At 42.6% G+C, this 24264-nt stretch overlaps 1 protein-coding gene across 1 annotated transcript in view; it reads left to right on the top strand.

Annotated features, from left to right (window-relative positions):
- Window positions 1-24012, top strand: part of NPSR1 (neuropeptide S receptor 1) — a 44324-nt gene extending 20312 nt beyond the window's left edge. Inside the window, exons 4-7 of the mRNA XM_037891550.2 lie at window positions 13149-13225; window positions 17392-17481; window positions 23387-23567; window positions 23748-24012. Of these exons, the coding sequence (XP_037747478.1) occupies window positions 13149-13225; window positions 17392-17481; window positions 23387-23567; window positions 23748-24012 (613 nt within the window). The remainder of the gene's footprint in view (window positions 1-13148; window positions 13226-17391; window positions 17482-23386; window positions 23568-23747) is intronic.
- The last annotated feature ends 252 nt before the right edge of the window (window positions 24013-24264 follow it).

Here is a 24264-nt window from a genome sequence, read left to right as displayed (position 1 = left end):
TCGGATTTAAGCACCTATTTCAAAGTTAAGCAAGTACTTAGGTGCTTTCCTGAACTGGATACGTTTGCTGAATTATGGCTCAATGCTGGAAGAGACTAGATCATAGCTTTTTTTTCTTTTTTTTTTTTATCCTTTATCTGTGGAATTATGCATTAAACAAGCATACTTGAATCTAAACAGTGTTAGTTTTCTAACTTAAAATATAAATGAGAAAAGCATTACATGGGTTTCACTCCTCCACATCATGCAATTCATTAACAAATGAAATGTGTAACAGACTGACAGTATCCTGAACAAACTGTATGGAATTAAGATTAACTTTGTTGAATTAAGATAGACCTTATTGAATTAGGGTTAATATCCTTGGTGTACATCATATTAAAAATGCAATTGTATCTGAGGGGGCCTGGTTCATGAATGAGAAGTTAGGCATATTCCCTTTGTCTGCATTTCAAAACCTTATACTCCAGTCACAGGTGAGAATGTGCTTACAGGTATATTTCACAAATATCTTTCCTTTTGTTTGAATAATTTGTGGCAAAACATTATCCTTAGTATATTCTAGGGTGACCAGGTGTCTGGTTTTTGACTGGGACACCCAGTTGAAAAGGGAACCTGGCAGCTCTGGTCAGCACTGCCAACCGGGCCGTTAAAAGTCCAGTTGGCAGTGCTACAGGTCGAAGGCAGGCTACTCCCTACCTGTCCTGGCTCTGCACTGCGCCCCAGAAGTGGTTAGCAAGTCCAGCTCCTAGGCTGGGAAGCCACGGGGCAGGGAGACAAGACCAGAAAAGTGGAAATATGAATTGTGGGTAACCCTTCTGCCCGTCGGAGTTGGCAGCAACAAGGGCCAGGTTCAGTATCTAGGGGTTCCTTTTCAATAACACAATGCAAAGCCTGCTCGAGCCCCCACCCAGTGACCTGGGACAATTACATACCACCCCCCTGGCGCCTCTAAGAGGCAATGCTTCCCCTCTCGCAAGCACAGAGAGTCTGAGTGTAGCAAAAGCCTTTTAATAAAGGAGGGAAACAAAGCGGCATTATGTTGGGGAAACACAACAAACAGGATTCATAACACCAACCATGAGCAAAATACACCCCCCCACCCCCGTTTCTGTCCTTGGTCAGTGCAGCCCCCCAGAGTTCAGAAGTTCATCTTCAGAGTTTACCTCCCAGCCTGGGTGGAAGTAGAGGGAGGTATGGGGGGCATCTTATATGCTCTGCTGTTCGGGTCAATGGCCAAGTGCCACGCCTCTCCATGGGGTTCTGCTGCAGTCTTCACCACCAGCCACGTCTCTCCGCTAGCTGTCCTGCTATCCACTCCACTCTGCTCCTCTCCACTAGCTGTCCGCTCCTCTCCGCTCTCGCCATCCTGCTGTCCACTCACCAACTTGTCTTCAGTCCATCCCCCCCCACTTAACACAGCTCTCAGCAACTTCAGCTCTTTAGTGATTTCAACTCTCAGATTTTTAGCTGGTAGTAGGGAGGAAGCCTCAGTGCTGGTGCACCACTAGCCCAAAGTAGGTCTAATGCTTAGACCTTGGTGTCAGTGATTTCAGCTCTGCAGCATATAACAAGACTCCTAATGGAGCCAAAATTGCTCTATTACACTGTGGAGAGAGGAGGGGTCAAAGTAGCGTTTAGGGCCCTCAGAAGGGGCCTACACTACCAGGTACACATACCTGTACCCAGCCTCTCTCAATTCCCTGGGTTTTGGAACCCATGTCCCTTGCCTAACGAGTGCTACTTAGTTGAGGGCAAGTCCTTCTGTCATAAAATGCCAAGTATAGTTCTACTGTCCTTATTATTAGATTGGGGTAAGATCCAAGTTACCCGGAAAAGAATTTTCTGTAGTATCTGGCTGATGAATCTTGCCCATATGCTCAGGGTTTAGCTGATCGCCATATTTGGGGTCGGGAAGGAATTTTCCTCCAGGGCAGATTGGAAGGCCCTGGAGGTTTTTTCGCCTTCCTCTGTAGCATGGGGCACGGGTCACTTGCTGGAGGATTCTCTGCTCCTTGAAGTCTTTAAACTACGATTTGAGGACTTCAATAGCACAGACATAGGTGTGAGGTTTTTTTGTAGGAGTGGTGGGTGAAATTCTGTGGCCTGCGTTGTGCAGGAGGTCAGACTAGATGATCATAATGGTCCCTTCTGACCTAAATATCTATGAATCTAGGATAACCACGCTTTATTACTACTGCCCCAACAACAGAGAGACTGGGGATCCCACAGCAGCCAAAGTGACCATTTGGGCAAGCAGTCCATCATGCTACGCAGGGTGGGTGTGCCCATGCAAACGAGATCAGCCCCTGAAGTCCTTTTCCACAGCTCAGCACCAGATGTCAGGGTAGAGCTCATTCTGACTCTGCTTCCATGTGGTTTTACTCTTATTCATGTGAAAATCCAGGTTGGGGTGGGGGGGGGGGGAAATAATCACATCTTCAAGAGACACTAAAGTGCATTAAAGGAAAAGGCAGCAAAGGAAGAAAAGGACAATGAGTGAAAAGGAAATGACCAGAATCAACATGGTCTTCCATTTTAAAAAGGTGCTGCATAACATTTGTCCCTTAGATTTTGAAAGGAAAGGGCCTAATCCTGAAATGGACATTGGTATAAACTGGACCAACTACATAAATTGAAACAAATTTACAGATGGTATTTGTAATGGCATTGAGTTGATTATGGTCTATTGTTTTTGTTGAAGACACAGTTAAAGAATTAAGCAGTGGAGCTAAGTGACTAGTTCTTCTCCAAACATAGACAAACATGTGTGGGTAAGGGAGGGATCCATATTAGCTCACAGTGACTGATTTCAAGTGGTTACACTTCTTGAGAGACATTACCCTTCAGCTCTGTAGGTGAATATCCTGGTCTCTTGCAGATAGTTAATTCCAAACATAATATTTTGGAAGCCTGCAGAGAACTGGCATGTGCCTACCACATTCAATAAAAATTCTTAAAGGTTTTGGCTCAGGCCAGAGTTTGCAACATGGAAAACATCAGATCAGAGCTCCAAAAACTTCAACTTCCTACTGCTTTTTGGAGAAGGATACCACCAGGGCAATGTAGAACCTAATACAGAAATCTTCCAGGAGATTCCAGCAGTGCAACATCTCAGAAAAGGACATATGCACACACGTTATTGCTCCTCTACTGCTTTCACTATTTTTAGATCCATCAGCTGAAAATACATTTCTCCCCTGTCCATCCCTCTTATTTTATCACTATCTTTGCTAGTATAATTATATTTTAACTTTGTAACTGCATTATTTAGCTTATAATTTTGGTGGATACAATTGTATGGAAGATGCTAATGCAGTATTTTGATATGAAATCACTGAACAAAAGAAAATGGGCTATGTGAATACAACCTTAGATACTTGTGTGGTCCCATTCACCATAGTGCCCAAGCACCTCCAAATCTTCCTCTATTCTCACAAAAGCACTGCAAGGTAGAAAAGTGCTATTTCCCCTGTTTTACAGAAGGTGAACTGAGGCACAGAGAAGGGACTTGAACCTGTCTCCCAAATTCTAGGCTAGGCCAATCTTCCTCGCACACAAACATTCCATAATTCCACATACAGCCATATTCTTCATTACTACTTACCCCTGCAATACCATAAGTAAAACTCATGGCAGAAGGAAGGCCAATTCACATCAGGTTCTAGGTGCTGCAAATGGGGCTTTCTATTTACTTATTTAGTTGGTTGCCTTGCAATCAAAAAAAAATTTTTTTTTAAATACTTTTATTGCCATATCTAGATGTTGATGACATTTTCCTGTAAGATAGAGAGAGATGAATATAAACACTTTTACAGAGGATTAGCATCAGGATAAAATTATAAGATCAATAGCAATATAAAGGTCACCAAATGCCATGCACCGTAAGTTTGTTATTTTTTAAAATGTTTCAATTCAGTACTTCAGAGAACAGTGTATTTTGCAACTGCCAACCGCAAAAGCTCTTTGTGTGTGGTGCTCATCACTATGGTATCAAGCTACCCTTAGCTATTGTATTATTTCTCGAAGCCCAGGAGTTTAAAAAGCTAATCCATCTACACTAACTGCAATGTATAAACTTTGATATCCAAAATAGCTAGTGGCCATTGGGAAATAACCCTTTCTGCTATTATTAGCCATTTACACATCTAGTTGGAAGAGGAGGAGAGGAAAAGTGTTTCTCTGGGTGAAGGTGGCCAACAAAAAGTTGGATGTGGTAAATTATTACCTCCCTGTTATGAAGACTCCTTCCACTCCACAACCTTCCATGCCACAGTGATGTCTCAACAAGGAAAACGTTTGAACAGCAGCACGTTATCTTGCTCGTTCAAACATGTTTCTGTGTGGTCTGAGCAGCCCTGGAGGTTGGACCTGTCCCACATTTCTGGTTTCCTAATGTGGATCTTCCAAGATTTATGCCCTTTCTGATCTGAAGATCCTGAAGTCAGCTAGGGTCAATGTGGTGTTCAAGTATCAGCTAAAAACACAAGTTGTGGTGGCAACTGCTATGTTCTAGGCTGTCACACACAATATACAATAGGAACTACCAATGCTGCACAGTATTATAGGCATGATCCTATTTCATGCACACACCCCACTCCTCCCAAAAAAACTAATGGCAAAATTCTCATTGAATTTGATGAAGCTGGCCCTCAGTTCCACTAAGGCCCCTTTAATGCTTTATTGGGGGGCATAGAGGGGACTTAAATGGGGCCTCAAAACACACCAATGTGGAGTTGCCAGAGCAAGCTTATGCCAGCCCATAACATACGGGGCCTATCATTTATGAGGAGTGGAATGAAGGGGGAAATCTGGGGCAGGGAGGAGGTATGGCCAGAGTTCAATGTGCTCCAGCCTCCACATTCGTTGATTCTTATGGCTCATGGAGGTTGTGTGATGCAGATCATAGATTAGAGCAGTGTCAAGGTTGCTCTGACACCAGGAATTGCCGTGGCCCCCAATGACACTTGTATCCAGGGAACTCAAAATTACTTAGGGCCACCTTTGTTCCCCTCGTCCAGGCCTGTGCTAAGCATCTGGATGTACTAACTGATGATTGGGACCAATGGGTGCAGATCACTGCCTAGTTAAAGGCTCTAAGTGCCTATGAGAGCCATGTTGATGGGTTTATGAAGCCAAGTCAGCTGGAGATTCACACTTAAAGAATTTCTGAAATAACTATAACTATGCATAAAGCTTATATTTCTCATGCACGTAGGTACTTAAAAGCATTAGGCTAATGCTTTTAGATGCATGTTATATTTGATCACAAAGAAGGCACCATCTCAAAAGGAGAAGGGAGAGAGGAATTTGTATCTCATCTGTAATATTCCTATAGTACTTTACCACATGAAAGTAATTATAAAAATGAGAGGCATAATTTAGTAAACTGAACAGGGCTTTTCTTTTGTCACAGAAAAACTGTCTTTAAATCAAGATGCCATTTAAAATTCCCCACCCCCATCTCCTTCAGGACAGCTCAGAGAAACTATTAAGGTGAAAAATGGTCTTACAATTTTACTTGAAACGAAAATACACCCCACCAAACACACAAGCACAGTGTCACAGAAGAAAGGAATAGGTCTAGACAGGAAGTCAGACAACTTACTGCATTTTACTTAGGAAAAGAATTTTTACAACAAAACTAAATAGATAATAGAAAATAGGGAGAGGACATTTTTGTAATAGACTTTTGTACACCTGCTTCATCTACTCTTCAAACCAACTCTGATTCAACAACATTGCAGATACATTTGAAACATTTTTGAAGGCACCATCAGGTGCAATTCATTCTAAGTGAACTCTGTCTGAATCTCTATAAAGACTGTTCACTCTACAGAAACGTAGTGAGTAGAATGCTAGTACATTGTCTGGGAGGGTACATCCAAAGTGTAACCAAGGGATACGCTTTTACGTCTTCAGACACAATGTAACTCACTATAAATATGCGAGTTTGACTGAACAGTTTTTTCTTGTTCTAGTCCAGTTACCGTACGTATCTTTCAGGTTTCTCTCATACTGCAGCTGATTTATAGCACCCACTATTGTACTGAGCTGGGTGAAACCTTATTATGGGTTGAATTAGAATCTCGTTCAAACTGATGCACGAACAAGATACAAGATCTTCATTAAAGATACGTAAAGAAAGGGAAAGGATCACATCTAAAACAAGGCCTAACAGAATCTGCCCAGAAACTAGCACTATGTGGTCAAAGGGTTCCACTGGGTATTGTGACAAGGGTAGGAAGAGGAAAGGAGAGAACACACAGAAACAGAAACAGAGAGAGAGGCAGGCAGAGGCAAGAAAGCCAAGCAGTACCTGTGAGCACAGCGTACGCCCTGGAGAAAGCTTATAGGTCTGTTGGCCAGCGAGGCTTCAGGCTGTAAACTAAGAAATCACTCCTTTTGTTCTTAGTCCCTTCTGCATTTGGAGAAGCAGGACTTTGGTATTTTCTTTGGTGCAATCTTGTTTACAAGGAAACTGCAAAAATCATCAGTTTCTACTTCCAATGGGAACACCCTCATGGCACCGAAATTTGAGGCAATGGCAACATGACCAACTCTTTCAATTGTATCACAAGTATCAGAATAGTTGGTGTTCTCGATAATGCCCCAGCCCTTGAAGGGAACCTAAGCTTTTGTTTAAACAAAGTACATTTCTTGCCCTCCTGGTTGCAGAGAAGAGCCCCCAAAATATAACCTGAGTGTACCCTAAAGGCTCAGATACCAAACTGTAAACAAAGGTAATATCTGCATATTTCTAAAGAGTTCATTTTTGAGGCCTGGATTTATGACTTTTGCATAGTTGGGGATGGCAATACTGCAAAGGTCCCGAGTGACCTAAATCTAGAAAGATTTGTTCCTAAATTAACATCTCATCTCCTCAGAACCTCAGTCTCAGCAACCAATTAATATATTATTTTACTTTCCTCCCGTTCTATAAATTTATTTAAAGAACCACCATCCAGTAGGCAACACTTAATACAGTTATAATCTAATATGATCTATAATCTAAACTCTAATATACCTTGAGTTACAAGGTGAGTTTAGGGTTTGAACAAACCTGAACGCTCAAAGGAAAAATTTAACCTACGCTACTGAAGTTTCAATTTTATTATGGTTTTGAAGGAAAAAAAAAAAAAAAAAGGTTTTTCAACGCAAAACCATAAATCAGCCCAGGATTGTTTAAAACATTCACAAGGTTTAATGAATCTTTCAGCAAAGTGTGCTGAATTCGGAGCTTACAAGACACCATGAAAATCAGAGTTTCACAACAAAACACCAAAATGCATGAATGTTTTACTCATCTCCCCTAAGCATGAGTCAGAACCAGTTCAAATATAAAAAGAAGTAATCGGAGCCTCTTCCCAAAGCACATGAACTGTGTGTGCGTTATAGGTACTCCATTACAAAAGCTCCTCCTAAGTTATTGCTTTTTGTCAGGTAAGAATCAGACATGCCAGAACATGACAAAACAGACTATTTTCCACAGTGGGTGGCCCTGTTCCTTCAGTCATTATTCAGGCAAAATTCCCAACTATTCTGGAGGTGGTATTTCCAACCTACCTGAAACCAAGATGACCGGGAGTACCAGACAACTGCAGTAGTGACATGTCCAGGCTCATATTGGGTCTAGTGCTACAAAGTGCCATCAACCGTGACTGAAGTCACTTGCCCAGATTCTGAGAAATGCTGAATACTGCAACTTCAATAGGAATCAAAGGTGCCAATTACCTCTTGGGAATTGCCTGATATGCACACCCGTTAATGATGTGAAACAGTAGCCGCTGGTGTCAGTGGATATAGACTTTGATCATATGAATCCTTGACTCATTCATGTCATATGAAAGGGGCCAGAGATAAGGTTTCTTTCTTGTAATACTCTTGTGTCAGAGCTTCACTATAGTTAATAGCTCACATTTGAGATGTTTAGAACTTAGTGCCTTCAGAAATTCAGAATCTGTGAAAGGTTTGTGTTCAGTTTAGTGGTTTAACTCACAAATTGTCCTTTCTTGTACTTTAATCTGTTAAATATAAGAGTAGTATTAACAACACCTAGTCACTTATTTAGTACAAGTCTGAATTCACAAAAAAACAAAGTATTTTGAAATATGGAGAACAAAATCTGCCAGATTGGGGAGGTGGGGGGGAGAAATCAGAGTATCAGTGGGAACAATCAGACTGCAGCAAGGGAAAAAATAAGCAAAGAAAAAGTAAATAATCAATATTTTAAAAGAAAATGGAGTTTAAAAACAAGACGCTGGAGTGAAATAGAGGCTAGGTGAGACAAAGGGCTAGTGCGAAATCAATGAACAGGAATACAAATATCAAAGCCAGCTTATTGATCTTGATTGAGTAGTTTCTGCTTCTGAGTCCATCTAAACACCTAGAGGCTAGATTCTGACATTTATAATGTCAGCCTGACAGTTCATTTACCTATTATACCTACAATTATTTGTCTGTGAAGTGTGAACAAATTAGTCAACTGATTTACAAACACTGAGTCATTGCCAACAACCAGGAGGCATAATACAGCCATGCATTTGCATGGTGTTACACAAAGGAGAGAAAAAGGAACAATAGACAGACTTAGACGATTATTGTAAGCAATTCTACAGAAAATGAATTTAAGTCTGTTTATCAACAACATACTGGTAATGTGAGCCTCTAAATATGGAGCCTGGATGAGCTGCTACCACAGTATATTTATCAGATGCAAAATACAACAGTTTTTTTTAAAGCTAAGTAGATTTAATTTTCATTAATGTTTTCCTGTCAGATCCATAGGATCATTAACACCATAACATAACCAGCAGACATTTTATAAATCAAAGAAAAGTGATGGGACTCTCCTTCCAGAGCAGCAGCTTGCAGGGCATCCTTCAGCAAATCTCGAAAACGAGACAAAAAATAGGAACCAAGCAATTTCTGCCTACCCCAGGCCTCAGCGTGTAGTCCATCTTAGGTTCTCCTTCTGGCTGCCTGCCATCACATCCTTCCCACGGAGCAAGCACGCCAGACCACCTCTCTCCTAAGTCCCTTTCACCCAACTGCATTGAACTCCTTTCTTTTAACACCTTCCTGAGGCTGCCACTCCCTCCAGGTGTAACAAGCTGGGGTTAGAGTTCTCAGGCGCCAGTCAACCCTTTCTCAGTCAGTTTGGGATTTATAACCCCCACCACTAAACCCCCATTCAGGATTAGGGGTCCACTGTGCTAAGTACTGTGCAGGCACAGAGACAGGGAAAAATCTTGGTCCAAGTGAAGTCTATGAGTCAATGGGAGTTTTTTCCAAAGGGGCCAGGATTTCACCATAGTTCCTGTCACCACCCTGGTTGTTATGAAAGGGGCTTGTCAGATATATTAAATCTATATCAAGAGACTTGTAGAGCAAATCTTGTCTGTTGCTAAATGAGTTTGGTTGAGACTACAAGGTTGTGCGCCCATCTACAAAGTCTACTTATATCTTGACCATGAACGCTGATACAACGAGATGGTAAACAAGGTTGAGAGATGCTTGGAGTTGTGCACAGTTTGCATAAAGATGGCTGTATTTTTGTACTACATTCCCTATCTGTATTTTATTTTCTTTGTCTGCCATCTCAATCTCTCACAAATGGGAACTGTTTCCCATTCTTTGGGACTGTCTTTTCTGTTTGCTTTTCCTTCTTAAGAAAAAGGACTGTGCCTTAAATACATTCTCATTTTGCCATGGCTTTGAACACATGCAGAACCCTTCAGTTAACTTAAACTGAAAAAAACAAAAACCAATACTTCAGCTGATAACACGTGGAACTTTTTTAAAAGTACAAAACTTTACAATTGTTTATAATTCCATGACTTTGCAGCTGAACAAACACCAATGGAACTTAACAGCTAACTGTACTTATAATTTGTATGACAATAGCCCTAACTGAGATCATGGTGCCACTGTGCTCCACAAAATGGCCATCAGGAAGCAGCCAGAATGATGTGCCTCTCCTTTCCTGGGAACCCAAACTTAGCAGCATTACAGCACATCTAGGCGTTACCAATCAAGGGAGCCAATATCCCCAAATACAGCCTGCTGTATGAGTCTAGAAAAGAAACAATAAATAGAAGCATCAAAAAGAAAATCACTGATGGTATAACTATATTTGAACAAGCTACCCGCAGTGAACTGTGTCCCTGATTTTTGAATATCACAGATAAAAAGAAATATATGCACATTATGTATGATTCATCAAGTAGCTCAAGGCCTTCAGTGACACTGTTTGAAGCCACTACCTTTCAGCTGTTTACCCTTCTCTGATTTTTTGCCATGTTCTCTCATTTATTTCAACATCAGTGAGATACACAGGGGAGAATCCAGGGGGCATTAGGGAGCACAACTGAGTAATAGTAGCCATGATAAGAATAATTACACTAATTGAAATTCAGTGTACTAATTGGATGTTGTACGCCTCAGATCTTGTATACCTAGATGCAACTACATATTCAAATCCTGGCAGGGCTCATTCATTCTTGCATTCTTTCTTGCATTCATTCTTTGTCTGTAGACAAAGTAGCATGCAATTTATTTTGGGCTGAAATCTTAGAGACTCAGGGTTATCATTTCTGCATTAAAATATGATATCCACATCTTCAGTCTGCACTAGATATAAACACAGGTCTTCATACTTCTTTCCCACAATGGACATCAGCTTTGACCAAATAGTGTTCCCTGAATTAAATACAGTGCAGAGGGACATATCCTAAACAAGATTACAGAAGAGTGCTTTAGATTCTGGGATCCAGGTATTCTGACTTTTAGACTGAATACCTAATTCAGAATACCTTTCTCCAAACGAGAGCCAAAATAATTGGTTCGGCATGTTTCAGAATGCGTGCGCACACAAGAATGCTCTAGAAGCTGCTGCCATGTAATACACTGGGATGTACTTGATGACCTACAGGGTCATCATTTTCTGTAAAATGGGTGAGGCTAGGTGACAAACTAGACTATGTAGGATGTCTTCAGTGGCAAGGATTCACCAGCAGCAGACTTGCACCTTGCCCATGCTTATACAGAAAGTACCAGTACAATGTGGTGCTCTGCCATGAGATGGAAGGAGGTTCTTTATGCCATACATGTGACTCGTTAACCCCCACTACACCTGCTGCACAGCTGTTTGCCAGTGAAGGCAGAATTTGATCCTATATGTTTTATTAAATCTCATGACAAGATAACCAGGACAAACCGCCGCTCTTATGAAAAAAGTCATTTTTTATGCCACACTAATGTGCTACCACCACCCTCCATCCCATGGAAACCAGATGATTAATTTCTACAGAAATGAATCCAAAAGGGATGCAAGCACGGCCATTGCAAATCTCAAAATGAGAATATCTACAGAAAAGCCTCTTGCATTGTTCTCCGAGCTCTACCTGAAAGTGAATTGAAATTAAGACAACTTATAAAAGAAATGGTTATTTATTATTAATGGAGCCATAAGATAGAAAGGAGTGAAACACTTCTTGATCTCTATAAAGCTATTAAAAACAGTCCCAAGTTTAAGCCTAGTTCACTGTGGAGTTGCTAGAGCCAGATCCCATGCTGGGAGTTGTAGTCTTTGAGTTTAGAAAAGCTAAGAGGAAACAGGAAGTATGTGTGTGTGTTAGGGACTGCAGCTGCAACTGCTTCTGAAGCTGCATAATTGTTGTCTAATGGGTGCAGAATCAGGTCCTAGAATGGAAACAACCACATACCTGCTTTTTTCTCTCTCATATCCTTCCAACTCAGGACTCATCCCAAGAAGGTGGAGTTACAGGCAGGGGTCAGCACCATCATGTTGCATGACAGGCCTTTGACAAAATTACCAGACTTAGTGATGGACATTGGTGGGGGGGGGGTGCTCCGGGCTGAGGCGGGACTAGGGTGGAAGGGGTGTGGGCTCTGGGCTGGGAGTGTGGGTTCTGGGGTGGGGCCAGAAATGAGGGGTTCAGGGTAAAGGAGGGGACTCCGGGCTGGAGCAGGGGGTTGGGATTCAGGGGGTGAGGGCTCCGGTGCAGGCTCTGGTGTGGGGCCAGGGGTGAGGCATTTGGGGTGCAGGAGAAGCCCCAACCACCTTCACCTGGACCCCCCCACAGAGTCCCATTATTGTTGCACCCAGAACCCCCCATGCATCCAGAGCCCCTCACACCCAGATCCCCCCCGAGCCATCCACACCTACATTGTCCCACACAGAACCCTCTCAACCCACACTTGGATCCCCTCCACACTTGGATCCTGTTGGGCTGAGCCTGCCTGCCCACACCTGGTACACCTGGCATGGAGGAGCAGGGGCCTGCAATGTTTCTAGGGCAGGCATGGTCCTTGCGCTGTGTCAGGGTTGGGTGCAACCTCACCACTGAGTCCATGTCCCGAGGGGGAGCTGCAAAGTGATCTCCCATCTCTGTAGAGCCAATGGTTTGTGCTCCTTAATGCCATGCTGGAGCCTCCACATTTATTTAACAAATAAAATTTACAGAATTTTGCAGAATTTTAAGATGTGCAGAATTTTTAATTTTTTGGAGCAGAATTTTTAATTTTGGGCTCAGAATTCCCTCAGGAGTAGTCACTTGCAGGTTTAAATTAGTGTAAATTGAAGTCTTTAAACCAGGACTTGAGGATTTCAGTAACTCAGCCAGAGGTTATGGGTCTATTACAGGAGTAGGTAGGTGATGTTCTGTGGCCTGCAATGTGCAGGATGTCAGACTAGATGATCATGATGGTCCCTTCTGGCCTTAAAGTCTATGAGAATTCATAGGAAAGTGACATTTTTGTACTGAGTCCTTCCCTAAACATGAGACAACCAACAAGATGCTGGCCAGGAACTCAGGAGAAGTGGGATCTATCCTCAGTTCACCACTAATGTGCTCCATGACCTTGGGCAAATCACTTCAACTCTGTGCCTTGGTTCTCTCCCCCCACCCATCTATAAAATGGGTATACTGATACTTACCTCTCTTGTAAAGCACTTTGAGATCTCCTGATAATAAGTATTAAATTCTGATACTGCAATTAGCTCCAAACAACCAGAGCTCTCTGTAGGTGCAGAGGTCATTGCAGGACCAGGGCCTTAGTTAAGTTCACTGCACTTCATAGTCTCAATGGCTATTTTATTTCCCTCTTCTCTCCCCCAACTGTAGTGTCATTTACTTCATTGTGATTCGAACCATATGGATGAAGAGTAAACCTCATGCTGTGATTGTTTCCAACTGTATTGGTGAGTCTAGACTTTAGAGATGGGCCAAAGCCATAAAATTCTGATGTGGATCTTCTAACTTTTGATCCCCTTGGGAGCATCTGAACTCAGAGTCTTGGTATGATCCCAATGTCTACTTATTATTATTATTATTGGAGGAATTATTTTCTTTTAATGGTTGTGTCATAAATATAAAGGGAAGGGTAACCGCCCTTCTGTATACAGAACTATAAAATCCCTCCTGGCCACAGGCAAAATCCTTTCACCTGTAAAGGGTTAAGAAGCTAAGATAACTTCGCTGGCACCTGACCAAAATGACCAATGAGGAGACAAGTTACTTTCAAGCTGGGGGGACACAAAGGCTCTGTCTGTCTGTGTGATGCTTTTGCCGGGAACAGAAAAGGAATGGAGTCTTAGAACTTAGTAAGTAATCTAGCTAGATATATGTTAGATATCTGTTTTGTTTAAATGGCTGGTAAAATAGCTGTGCTGAATGGAATGTATATTCCTGTTTTTGTGTCTTTTTCTAACTTAAGGTTTTGCCTAGAGGGATTCTCTATGTTTTGAATCTGATTACCCTGTAATTACCATCCTGATTTTACAGAGGTGATTCTTTTACTTTTTCTTCTATTAAAATTCTTCTTTTAAGAACCTGATTGTTTTTTCATTGTTCTTAAGATCCAAGGGTTTGGGTCTGTGTTCACCTATGCAAATTGGTGAGGATTTTTATCAAGCCTTCCCCAGGAAAAGCGGTGTAGGGCTTGGGGGGAAAGACATCTCCAAGTGGGCTCTTTCCCTGTTCTTTGTTTAACACGCTTGGTGGTGGCAGCAAAGGGTTCAAGGACAAGGCAAAGTTTGTATCTTGAGGAAGTTTTTAACCTAAGCTGGTAAGAATAAGCTTAGGGGGTCTTTCATGCAGGTCCCCACATCTGTACCCTAGAGTTCAGAGTGGGGAAGGAACCTTGACATGTTGTTTGTACAGATAGGTTAGAAATGAGTTGTGAACAATTTCCTCTTTCCTTGGACAGAGAGCCCATTTTCACTGGGGATAGATGAGAAAAAGAAAGTCAGATCCCCTATCCCCACAAAAGCTTCCATATCTAGAACCAACACTTTTTTTAAAAAAGGCATTTGGACAATACTTTTGCTACATTTTGATATGCCTTTGCACTTCTGGATTCCAGTCAGCATCAGAAATACCCAAATGCAAAAGTAACAGAGACCTGTTCTCCTGGGAGTTTCTATCCCTATTCTATAGGCCAAAGTGGCTCCGACTGTTCTGATGTGATTTGGAAAAGTGAGAGTTTTGGGGTAGCTATTTGCTCTGAAGCCAAACTACCAGCCAGTGAATGTTTCCTACTCACTAGCTGTCACCATCTTACTCATTCCCCTACTCACAACAGTATGTGATATGAAATAATCAATTAACCCTAAAGATTAAGTGGAACCACAGTACTGAGACAGGACAGAGAGCTATGATTTAATAAAACCAAAAATGTGTAGTCAGTGACACCACCTGAACTGAGGTTCCAATTACACATAGGCCTTTGCTGTTTCCAGAGATTTACCTTCAACTCGTATTTTAAATGCTGGTATCTCAACTGTTTTTAATTATATTTTATTACAAATTGTAACATAATCTGAATGCCTGGATGGGAGGGGGACTTTATTATTATACCACTCTGATCTGCACACTCTAGGTTACCAATAATAAAATTATGCATCCAAAATTTGAATGCACCTTCTTAATGCTAGCAGATCCCACACTACATGCATAAATCAGGTAAATTCAGCTATGCAAACTTGAATATGTAAATGTACAGAAGTTTTCCCATTTATACATGAGCAATGAACACTTATGGGATAGAATCATGACATGATGATGCTTCCACAATCAACATTGCATCAGAATATCAAACCTACCAATCACAAAACTTGCAAAGATTTCCCTCCCCTCGGCAAGTCTGAACAGGGCTGGTTTAGATTTCCAGCCACCCCAAATTCAAAATGTAACAAGGCTCAGGTAGCCTGGAAAGAGAAATCCATCTTCCCATCAAAGGGGTATAGTCTCCTTTTTGGGCTAGTCCTTAGCTCCCATTATCATATTTAATGTTAATGGGATCTTTCACTGGCTACAAAGCCATCTTGATCCTTATTACCAGTTACACCAATTATGTAGCCTCAACAAGCTCTTGCTGTAAGAAGTGCAGAAGACAATAATATACAGTGTCCCATTACCAAAGAGATCATTAAAGTTTCACTTCTAAGCTGCAGTTACACAAGACAAGAGGTCAGTTAATAAATATGATCCCAAAATGTGTTTACTATATTGAATGTAATTAATTTTACCTTATAGTTGTCATGGACCCGGACGTAGGTGGTCTGCGCTAGTAGTCAGAGCAGGAGTCAGGTGTAGTGGGCACAACAGGCATCCAGGTTGGGGAATGAAGCCAAGGGTCTGCACCAGAGTCAACTGCCCATCACCACAGCCAGGGGTCAAGTCAGAATCAGAACCAGGAATCAAAGCTGAGGGTCAGACTAAATGCTAGAACCAAGGGTAAAGCCAGAGTCTGGGTCAGCAGTTGGAGGCCAGGATCAAAGCCAAGAATGATAACTGGTGATGAGATGTAAGGGCAGGAACTAGAGGAGAGATAAGGACCAAGCATGGAGCAGGAGCACAGTAGGAACAGGACCAAAGGCAGGAATGAGGCAGGAACAGAGGAAGAATCATGAACAAGGTTGGGTGCAGGAGAACAAGCAGAGTCAAATGCAACCACCACAAGAAATTACCTTGTAGCTCTGAGAAACTTCCTGTCCCTTCTTCTGACTTAAATAGCGTGGTTGGACCAATCAGTGGAGCCAGACAAATACCAGTCAGGACTCCTGTGGGTGGAGCCTTGGCTGAGGCTATAGTCCTACTAGCTTCTTATCCTAGCAGGTTTCAGCAGACACTGGGTGGAGGCCAAGATGTAGAAGCTGTCTGGGGAGGCCTCAGGCTGGGTTCAAAACCTGTGATATCACAACAGTAACAAAAGAAAAATGGATAATCACAGTAAATTCATGTATATTATAGTAATCATTTCGGTGTCATTCAATTATAGCACTTGATTTTCCTCTCAGTTACAGTAGTGTGTCTTCCACAGAGTTGCACCTGATTTACACTAGTGTAACTGAGAAGAGACTCAGGTTCATGGCTTCTAAATTCAAAGCACGTTTCATTTCTGAGAAGCTGTTCAACAAAAGTCCTTTGAAATTATTATTAAATAAACATGAATAGGGGAAAATGTATAATTGTTACCTAAGGGATAAAAAAGAGAAAAGGATTATTTAAGGGAATTGAGAACATAGCTTTTTAAAATTCTTTTTAATAAAATGCATTTAAGAAATGAATAATTGTGTTTTTCAAGGTCTTTTTTATGACAATTTCTAACACCTTTCAGAAAATATTGCATGTAAAGTAGCATTGTTGTTGCTGGGTAAGTGGTTAGCTGGGCCAAGATTTTCAAAAAGCGACTAGTGATTTGGGGTGGCTCAGTTTTTGGATGCCTTACCTGGGATGCCTTAAATGGGCCTGATTATCAGAGTGTGCTGGGTAGAGTTGGGCAGGAAACAGTGTTCCCACCGTGTGAGAGTTTTTGAGATTATAAATGTTGTTCCTGCCCCAAAAATCAGGACAAAAAGTCAAAATGTTTAATTATAAAACAAAACTAACAATCCAAAGAAAAAAAATATTTGGATTGGGTCAACTGAAATGTTTCATTTTGATAATTTTGAAACGGTTTGTTTAATTTTTGACCTTTTTTATTTTTAAACTTTTTTTTAGTATAAATTAATTAAAATTTCAAAACGAAAACTCATTTTGAACCAGAAAACAACACTTGACATTTCAAAAATGTCAAAATGGGGATTGATAATTTTGAAACTTTTGTCCAAAAAAGTTTCAAATAGGAAAATACATCACATCTCTGACCCTTTCCTGGGAAGTTTTGGTTTTTACAAATCAGCATTTTTCAAAATTAAAAATGTTTTTCAGAAGATTCCCCTCCAGTTCTAGTGCTGAGCATCTGATGGACGTGGATTTCAATTAGTGGAAGGTTGGCCCGATTCTATAACTCCATTGACCCCTGCATTTCCTGCTAGTTAATTGGGAGTCCTGCATTTGACCTTTCTCCCTCTTATTTCCCCAGATGGCAAATTCTGTGCCAGCTACACCCATCGAGGGCTCATATCAAAGGCTAAAGTTAAAGCTATCCAGTACAGCATTGTAATTATTCTTGGTAAGTGAAAACCATACAGTTGGTAGCTATACAGGTAAAGAGAATGAAAAGAGCTAGTATAGCTATCGGTAGGAGAGGGAGGCAGGGATGGATAGCTCAGTGATTTGAGCATTAGCCTGCTTAAACCCAGGGTTGTCAGCTCAATCCTTGAGGAGGCTATTTAGGGATCTGGGGCAAAAATTGGGGATTGGTCCTGCTTTGAGCAGGGGGTTGGACTAGATGACCTCCTGAGGTTCCTTCCAACCCTGATATTCTATGATAACAGAGGAATTTGACTGACTGTAATCCAGAACTTTGGTTACAATGTATTTATGGAAGAACTGCTCTTTTAGCCATAGACAATATAAATGGCTCATCAGCAAATAGTAAAGATATTTAGAAAGTATGTTTAATTGTGAATGATTTTAACTTGGAATGGTATTTGTCCACTGTATGTGTATTATTACTTCCACAACAGCATGTGTCTTCATTGTGCTTTACAGACAAATAAAATACAGGTCCCTACCCCAAACTAGTTTCCACCCTTACAGGTCTAAACCTGCACCCCTTGATGACAGTGGCCCACAGGTGCTGGACCTAGGGGTGCTGTCACACTCCCTGGCTTGAAGTGGTTTCCATCATATTCAGGATTTACAGTTTGGTTCAATGGCTCTCAGCACCCCCGCTATATACATTGCTCCAGCACCCCTGCAAGGGCCAGATCCTCAGCTGAAATAAGCTGATGAAGCACCATTGACTTCAATGGAACAAAACAGGTTACATCAGCTGTAGATGAGTCCCAAAGTGTCCCTGACTTCAACAGGAGCGGCAGCAGCTCCAGTAGTCACTGGTTAGTTGAGCTTATTGTGTCCATAACATGCAGCAGAATAATTCCAGATCCTCTTCAGAGCTGACTATGGTGCCAGAGTAGCAATAGATAAGGATGGCATTTAACTGCTCAACCTCCTTTTCAGTTGCTTACAGCTTTCCCAGCAAATGACCTTTTTAGGCTGCAATTACTGAAGAGTTCCAGTTTGCATCTGCTGTGGATGTGGGTGTAGGTTTGTTGTATTTTTTTTTCTTTTTTATGACGTGCACACCTCTTCAGTGCGGTCTGAAATAAGAGCACCACCTCATTTCCCATTAGACCATCCATCAGAGCTTAATTTGAATTGGCAAAATGATAAAGAGCTAAGTATTATGAATTATTACATTACACCTCAATATTTACCACGCCTGAGAGAGCCAAATAATCATTTACGCAGAGAGAGCCAAATAATGATTTTTAATGGCAAATGCTTTCTCTATACCACTTATATCACACCCCTGTCTAGTTTCTCATCCTATCCTCACAATTATGTAACTATTGTAATTATATTTTTATATAAATCCAACTACTGGAGATATGTTATATACACATGAACACACTCACTATATATATTCCATTCACATTTAATGACCAGCTTGGGGTGTGAGGCACTACTCAGTACAAGGAAAGCAAGCAAAATCTGACCCTTAATTAATTCACAGATAAATTAGGAGAGAGGTATAAAGGGGACTGGCAAAGAGATCATCCCTGCTGGCATAGCATTGAAAAGGAGAAAGAGGACTCTACTCTCTTTCTGGAGTTAAACAAGAGCTAAGACTTGCGCAAACATACACACACACAGACAGGCCCGCTGATGGGGTGTGGGAGAAAGGGGACAATTGCCCAGGAGCCCGGGCAATTTTAAAGGGCCTGGGGGCTCCCGGGTCCAGCCGCCAACAGTGCAGCAGGGCTAAGGCAGGCTTCTTGCCCACCCTTGCTCCGCGCCATGGCTGGCATGATACTGCGGCCCCTGGGGAGGAGAGGTCTCTGCGTGCTGACCCCGGCTCAAGTGCCGACTCTGCAGCTCCCACTGGCCAGGAACTGTGGCCAATGGGAGCAGCAGGAGGGCGGTGCCTGTGGGAAGTGGCACGTGGACACCCCTTATGCCCCCCGCCTAGTAGCCGCTGACAGAGGGGTGTGCCAGTTGCTTTCGGGAGCCGCCCGAGGTAAGCGCCTACCCTCTCCTGCACCCCAACCCCCTGCCCCAGCCTAGAGCCTGCACTCCACACTCGCTCCCGCACCCAAACTCCCTCCCAAAGCCTCCACCCCTCCCTCACCCGAACTCCCTCCCAGAGCTGGCACCCCTCACCCTGTCCTGCACCCAAACTCCCTCCCAGAGCTCGCACCCCCTCCTGCACCCCAACCCCTGACCCAGCCTGGTGAAAGTGAGTGAGGGTGGAGGAGAGTGAGCAATGGAGGGAGGGGGGATGGAGTGAGCAGGGGGTGGGGCCTCAGGGAACGGGCGGGGCAGGGGTGGGGCAAGGGTCTTCGGGTTTGCATGATTCAACAGTTGGCAACCCTCCCAGGCGGGCACGTGGAAGCCCTGGCTGCGCCGGAAGAGTGTGACCAGCAGCGCAACCGGCAGCTCGCTGGGCACCAGCCGCGCAGGTGCAGCACCACACTGCCCAAATGTCAGGAGGACGGCATCCATGCGGGCACGGCTTGTGCGTGCATGGGGGCCCACTGACTGTTCTGCCCAGGGCCCCGGAATTGCTGTCGGGGGGCCTGCACACAGAGCTAGATGTTAGAATGTAAGTTCCACATGAACTTATTTGCAGAGGAAGGATTTTAACTTGCACAGAGGATGACTTTACTAGAAGGTGATGTAGTGGAAACACACTGAGTTTTGATCTCTATGATATAAGCTCAACTCCTTTGTAGGATGAGATTTTCTACTTTATCAAAGTATCATCTGACCTCATCGTCAAAGGAAACCTGCACAACACTTTCCAAAGACAAGCCTGGGAGTTTAAATTCATAACTTTGATAGACACTAAAAATCAGGGACTGAATAGAGATACTGGGTTTATGGCTTATTATAATAATTTGTAACCCACTTAACTTCCCTCCCACCCATCCACCCCACCATCCATTCCTTTCCTCCCTATGACTGTAGGGATGTTAACAGGCCACTTCACCTTGAATGGTTCCTTGAAATGTGTGTTAACTGCTTATGCTAAACAATCTGTTCCATCTTGTATTGAGCTGTGACACTCTGATTAAGTTTCCTAGACATGAAGAACAGATCTGTGTAAGTTCAAAAGCTTGTCTCTCTCTCACCAACAGAAGTTGGTCCATAAAAAAGTATTACCTCACCCACCTTGTCTCTCCTTAACCTCAGTCATTTAAAAAGAACTGTGGATGTTTAATATCACCCCCCCTCTGCCCCCATACAAGGAGGTAGTTGATGGATGTGTATGGTTGTGGCTCCATTGGCTACAACTCTTCTCATTTATCTGATCTGCCCCCATCTCTCTCTGCATAGACCTACATGGTTATCTCAGATTTCTGCTCTGTAGTGTGCAATCATCTACTTACCCACTTCCCGAACAATGGAACTCTGCTGGTGGCACCTGCGTTCAGAGCCTTCCACAGTCCTTGCTTGTGGTGAAGTCTTTTGGACTTCATGAGCGAATGTCGGATTTATGTATTACCATTTAAATTAACAAGCACACTGGAAGATTAAATGGTTGACATTGTCTGGTTTGAGATCTCGTTTGGAGATATTTACACCCCATGGTGTTCCTGATTAATACATGCGGCATGCACGATTCACGCATAAAAAGAGACTGTGAAAACAACTGCACATCGACTTCATTTTCCACTGTTCTATCTGCTGTGACTAAGAAGTGCAGACATCTGGGAAGCAGGGGGTGAGGATAGAAAAGTTTAGCCATCTGATTCAATGCTAGAAGCATGCTGATTGCCCAAATGGGAACAGTGAGCTTTCCCTACCTCACAGCATAGCAGAGGTCTTGGGGCAGGTGTTGTTCTGCATTCATTTCCCAGGGAAACAAAAGGATATTAGTGGAATGATGACGCTGACACTGCACGGAGATAAATAAAGGCTGCAGCACCCAGGGCTTGTGATTAGCCGGCAGTGCCACACAGGAAGACAATTGTAGCCATTTACTTATAGAGCTGACACCCACGCCCGCATCTGCAGATGGGTATTTTCACGGTAGCATACTCAGAGATCTATCTACCTTTTCTCTTCAAGCTCAGCTTTTATACTGACTTATTTTGTGGAAATAACTATGCTGTAGTTGCTTGTTTAGTGCTGGCATTTGCAATGACCAAAAACAAATGTCTGAATTCTGCTTTTCACAGGAACAGGATCACAGCCTTTTTTTTTTTTTTAAACTCATCTGTGTGGCGATAAAAGAAAGCCTCTGTTCCAGTCTACTGCCACTACAAGGCTGTCCATAATAGCTGCTAACCTTACTGAATGTTGAAGCTCATGCTCATTAAAAATGTCTGACTGGGATTTTCAAAGGAGCCTCAGCGAGAAAGGTACATAAATCCCTTTGTACCATAGGTGTTGACTCCATGGGTGGTCCAGGGCTGGAGCATCCACAGAAAAAAAAATTAGTGGGTGCTTAGCACCCACTGGCAGAACAGGGGGGTTGAGCACCCCCGGGGCCCGGAGGAAGCCAGAGCCTGTGCTTTGTACTTCAATGGATGCTGGGAATTGGGGGTTAATGCCCAGCATTTACATACATATATATATATATAAAGGAAAGCAGTTTGCACATTCCTTGCATATCTTTAATGTGCTCAGACAAGTGTCAGCTGAGAAATACAACAACATTCCAAGGTGGCAAAATGTGGGCTCAGGATATGCCCTTGAGGGCAGGTCTACACTTAACACACTGCAGTGGCACAGCGACACCAGTGCAGCCACGCCTCTACAGCATTTCAGTGAAGACGCTGCTACGCCAATGGGAGAAGCTCTTCCATTGGTGGAGTTAATCCACCTCCATAGCTATGTCGATGGGAGAAGGTCTCCTGTTGACTTAGCACTGTCTGCACCGGTGCTTAGGTGGGTATAACTGCATCACTCTGGAGTGTGGAATTTTCACACCCCTGAGAGATGGAGTTATACCAATGTACGTTTTTAGTGTAGATCTTGCCTGAAATAACATTGCTTTGTTTTGAAGTATTCCTGGACATCGGGCAGTGTTCTCTTTTCTGAGCCCACAGCTAAACATGCATTCACAGCCAGTGAGTGATATTCTGTAGGGGTGAATTCCCCATTCCAATGGCTCCACATAAATCTTGACTTAGCACACTTTGTGTGGGGGGCACGACATGGTGGCTGGGTAGGACAGAATCCATTCCCCATCCTGTGGGCAGGGCAAGAGGTAATTTTGTAGCCTGTTAATATCTGTTGTGGCAGATATTCTGGACTGGAACAGGGGCCATGAACCATGCATGTTACATTATTGCAACCCTCCCTCTTCTTCCCCAAATCCTGCTTTCAGGGATGGCCTATGCTGAACTGGCACAGAGTCCTCCCATTCATTCATTCTGCAGCACCCGCCAGCCACTGTGCAGAACTGCAGTGAGTCTGCTGTGGTTTGGAGTGAGAGTGCAGAAGAGAGTCCTGTCTCTTACCCTACGTGCATTTTGTTAACATAGTGCGGTTAACAAGGAGTTAGTTTTGCGGTGACTGAGTTTACACTGGCTGTTAACACATGGGACCATTCGCACAGCCATTCACTGTATGTGATGATGTTTTAATCGGCTATCTGTTTATCCTTATGATTATATTTTAGTTGTGTAGCTCTCTCATAATGCCTAGGTGTGTCTAGGGGGACCACTTTATGAATACACTTACTGGAAGAATCACAATATTTTATAGTTATTACAATAAAAATAAAGGAGCAGATATATGAAGAGCTAATAACTAATCCCTTAACTAGGACTTTATAAATAGGGAGAGAGAGACTCTTGTGTGGAGCAAACATATATGTGGCCAATCTGTTTTATGGTAATCTTCTTAAATACTCACCCCATCTAACTTTAGCATTTTAAATCTCCCTCTCACTTTTGCAGCATTTGTACTCTGCTGGAGCCCTTACTTTCTCTTTGATATCCTGGACGACTTCAAAGCACTCCCTGAGACCAACGAACGCTTCTATGCATCTGTGATTATTCAGAATCTACCATCTTTAAACAGTGCCATTAATCCCCTCATCTACTGCATCTTCAGCAACAGCCTTTGCCATCCTTTCGGGTATTGCTTCATTATTGCAGTAGCTGCTGTATATCTCCTATCCTTTTCCCCTTAAAAAAAGTGAAGTAAAATAAAATAAAAGGGAGGGGGAACATAAATACAATTTTTAAACTTTACCAATTGTGTGTAGATAATTCTATTTTTTTATATATTTTAATTTTTACCTTTTATTTTATTTAGGAAAAGAAGAGCAAGAAACTTAGGGAGAACTTTCAGAGACCAAACTGATGGGCAGGAGATGCACGCTCTGTCCAAGCCCGAATACATTGAGAGTGCAAGTATCAAGACCCCCGCTAGTACTGCCTGGAGAATGCTGACATCTCATTCTTGCTCTATAGCATATGGATTTCAGAATGGCATTGCAAATTCTTTCTCTGAACACCCTACAGGCCAAATTCAGCCCTGGGATAAAGGAAAGTTGCGTGTTCTTATGCCAAGCATTTAACCCTCTATTTCCAGAGAAGCTGTATCAAAGTACAGCTTGTATCCAAGTGGTGTACCTGAATATCAGGATTTTCTATCTGTTTTTAAAGATTATCTTGTTGAAGCTTGTCATAAATATAAAGGGAAGGGTAAACACCTTTAAAATCCCTCCTGGCCAGAGGAAAAACCCTTTCACCTGTAAGGGGTTAACAAGCTAGGATAACCTCGCTGGCACCTGACCAAAATGACCAATGAGGAGACAAGATACTTTCAA

Source organism: Chelonia mydas, chromosome 2, assembly GCF_015237465.2.
Source record: "Chelonia mydas isolate rCheMyd1 chromosome 2, rCheMyd1.pri.v2, whole genome shotgun sequence".
In the NCBI taxonomy this organism is placed as follows: domain Eukaryota; kingdom Metazoa; phylum Chordata; order Testudines; family Cheloniidae; genus Chelonia; species Chelonia mydas.
The sequence above is the reverse complement of the archived record's forward strand: the minus strand, read 5'-3'. Positions and strand labels throughout refer to the sequence as shown.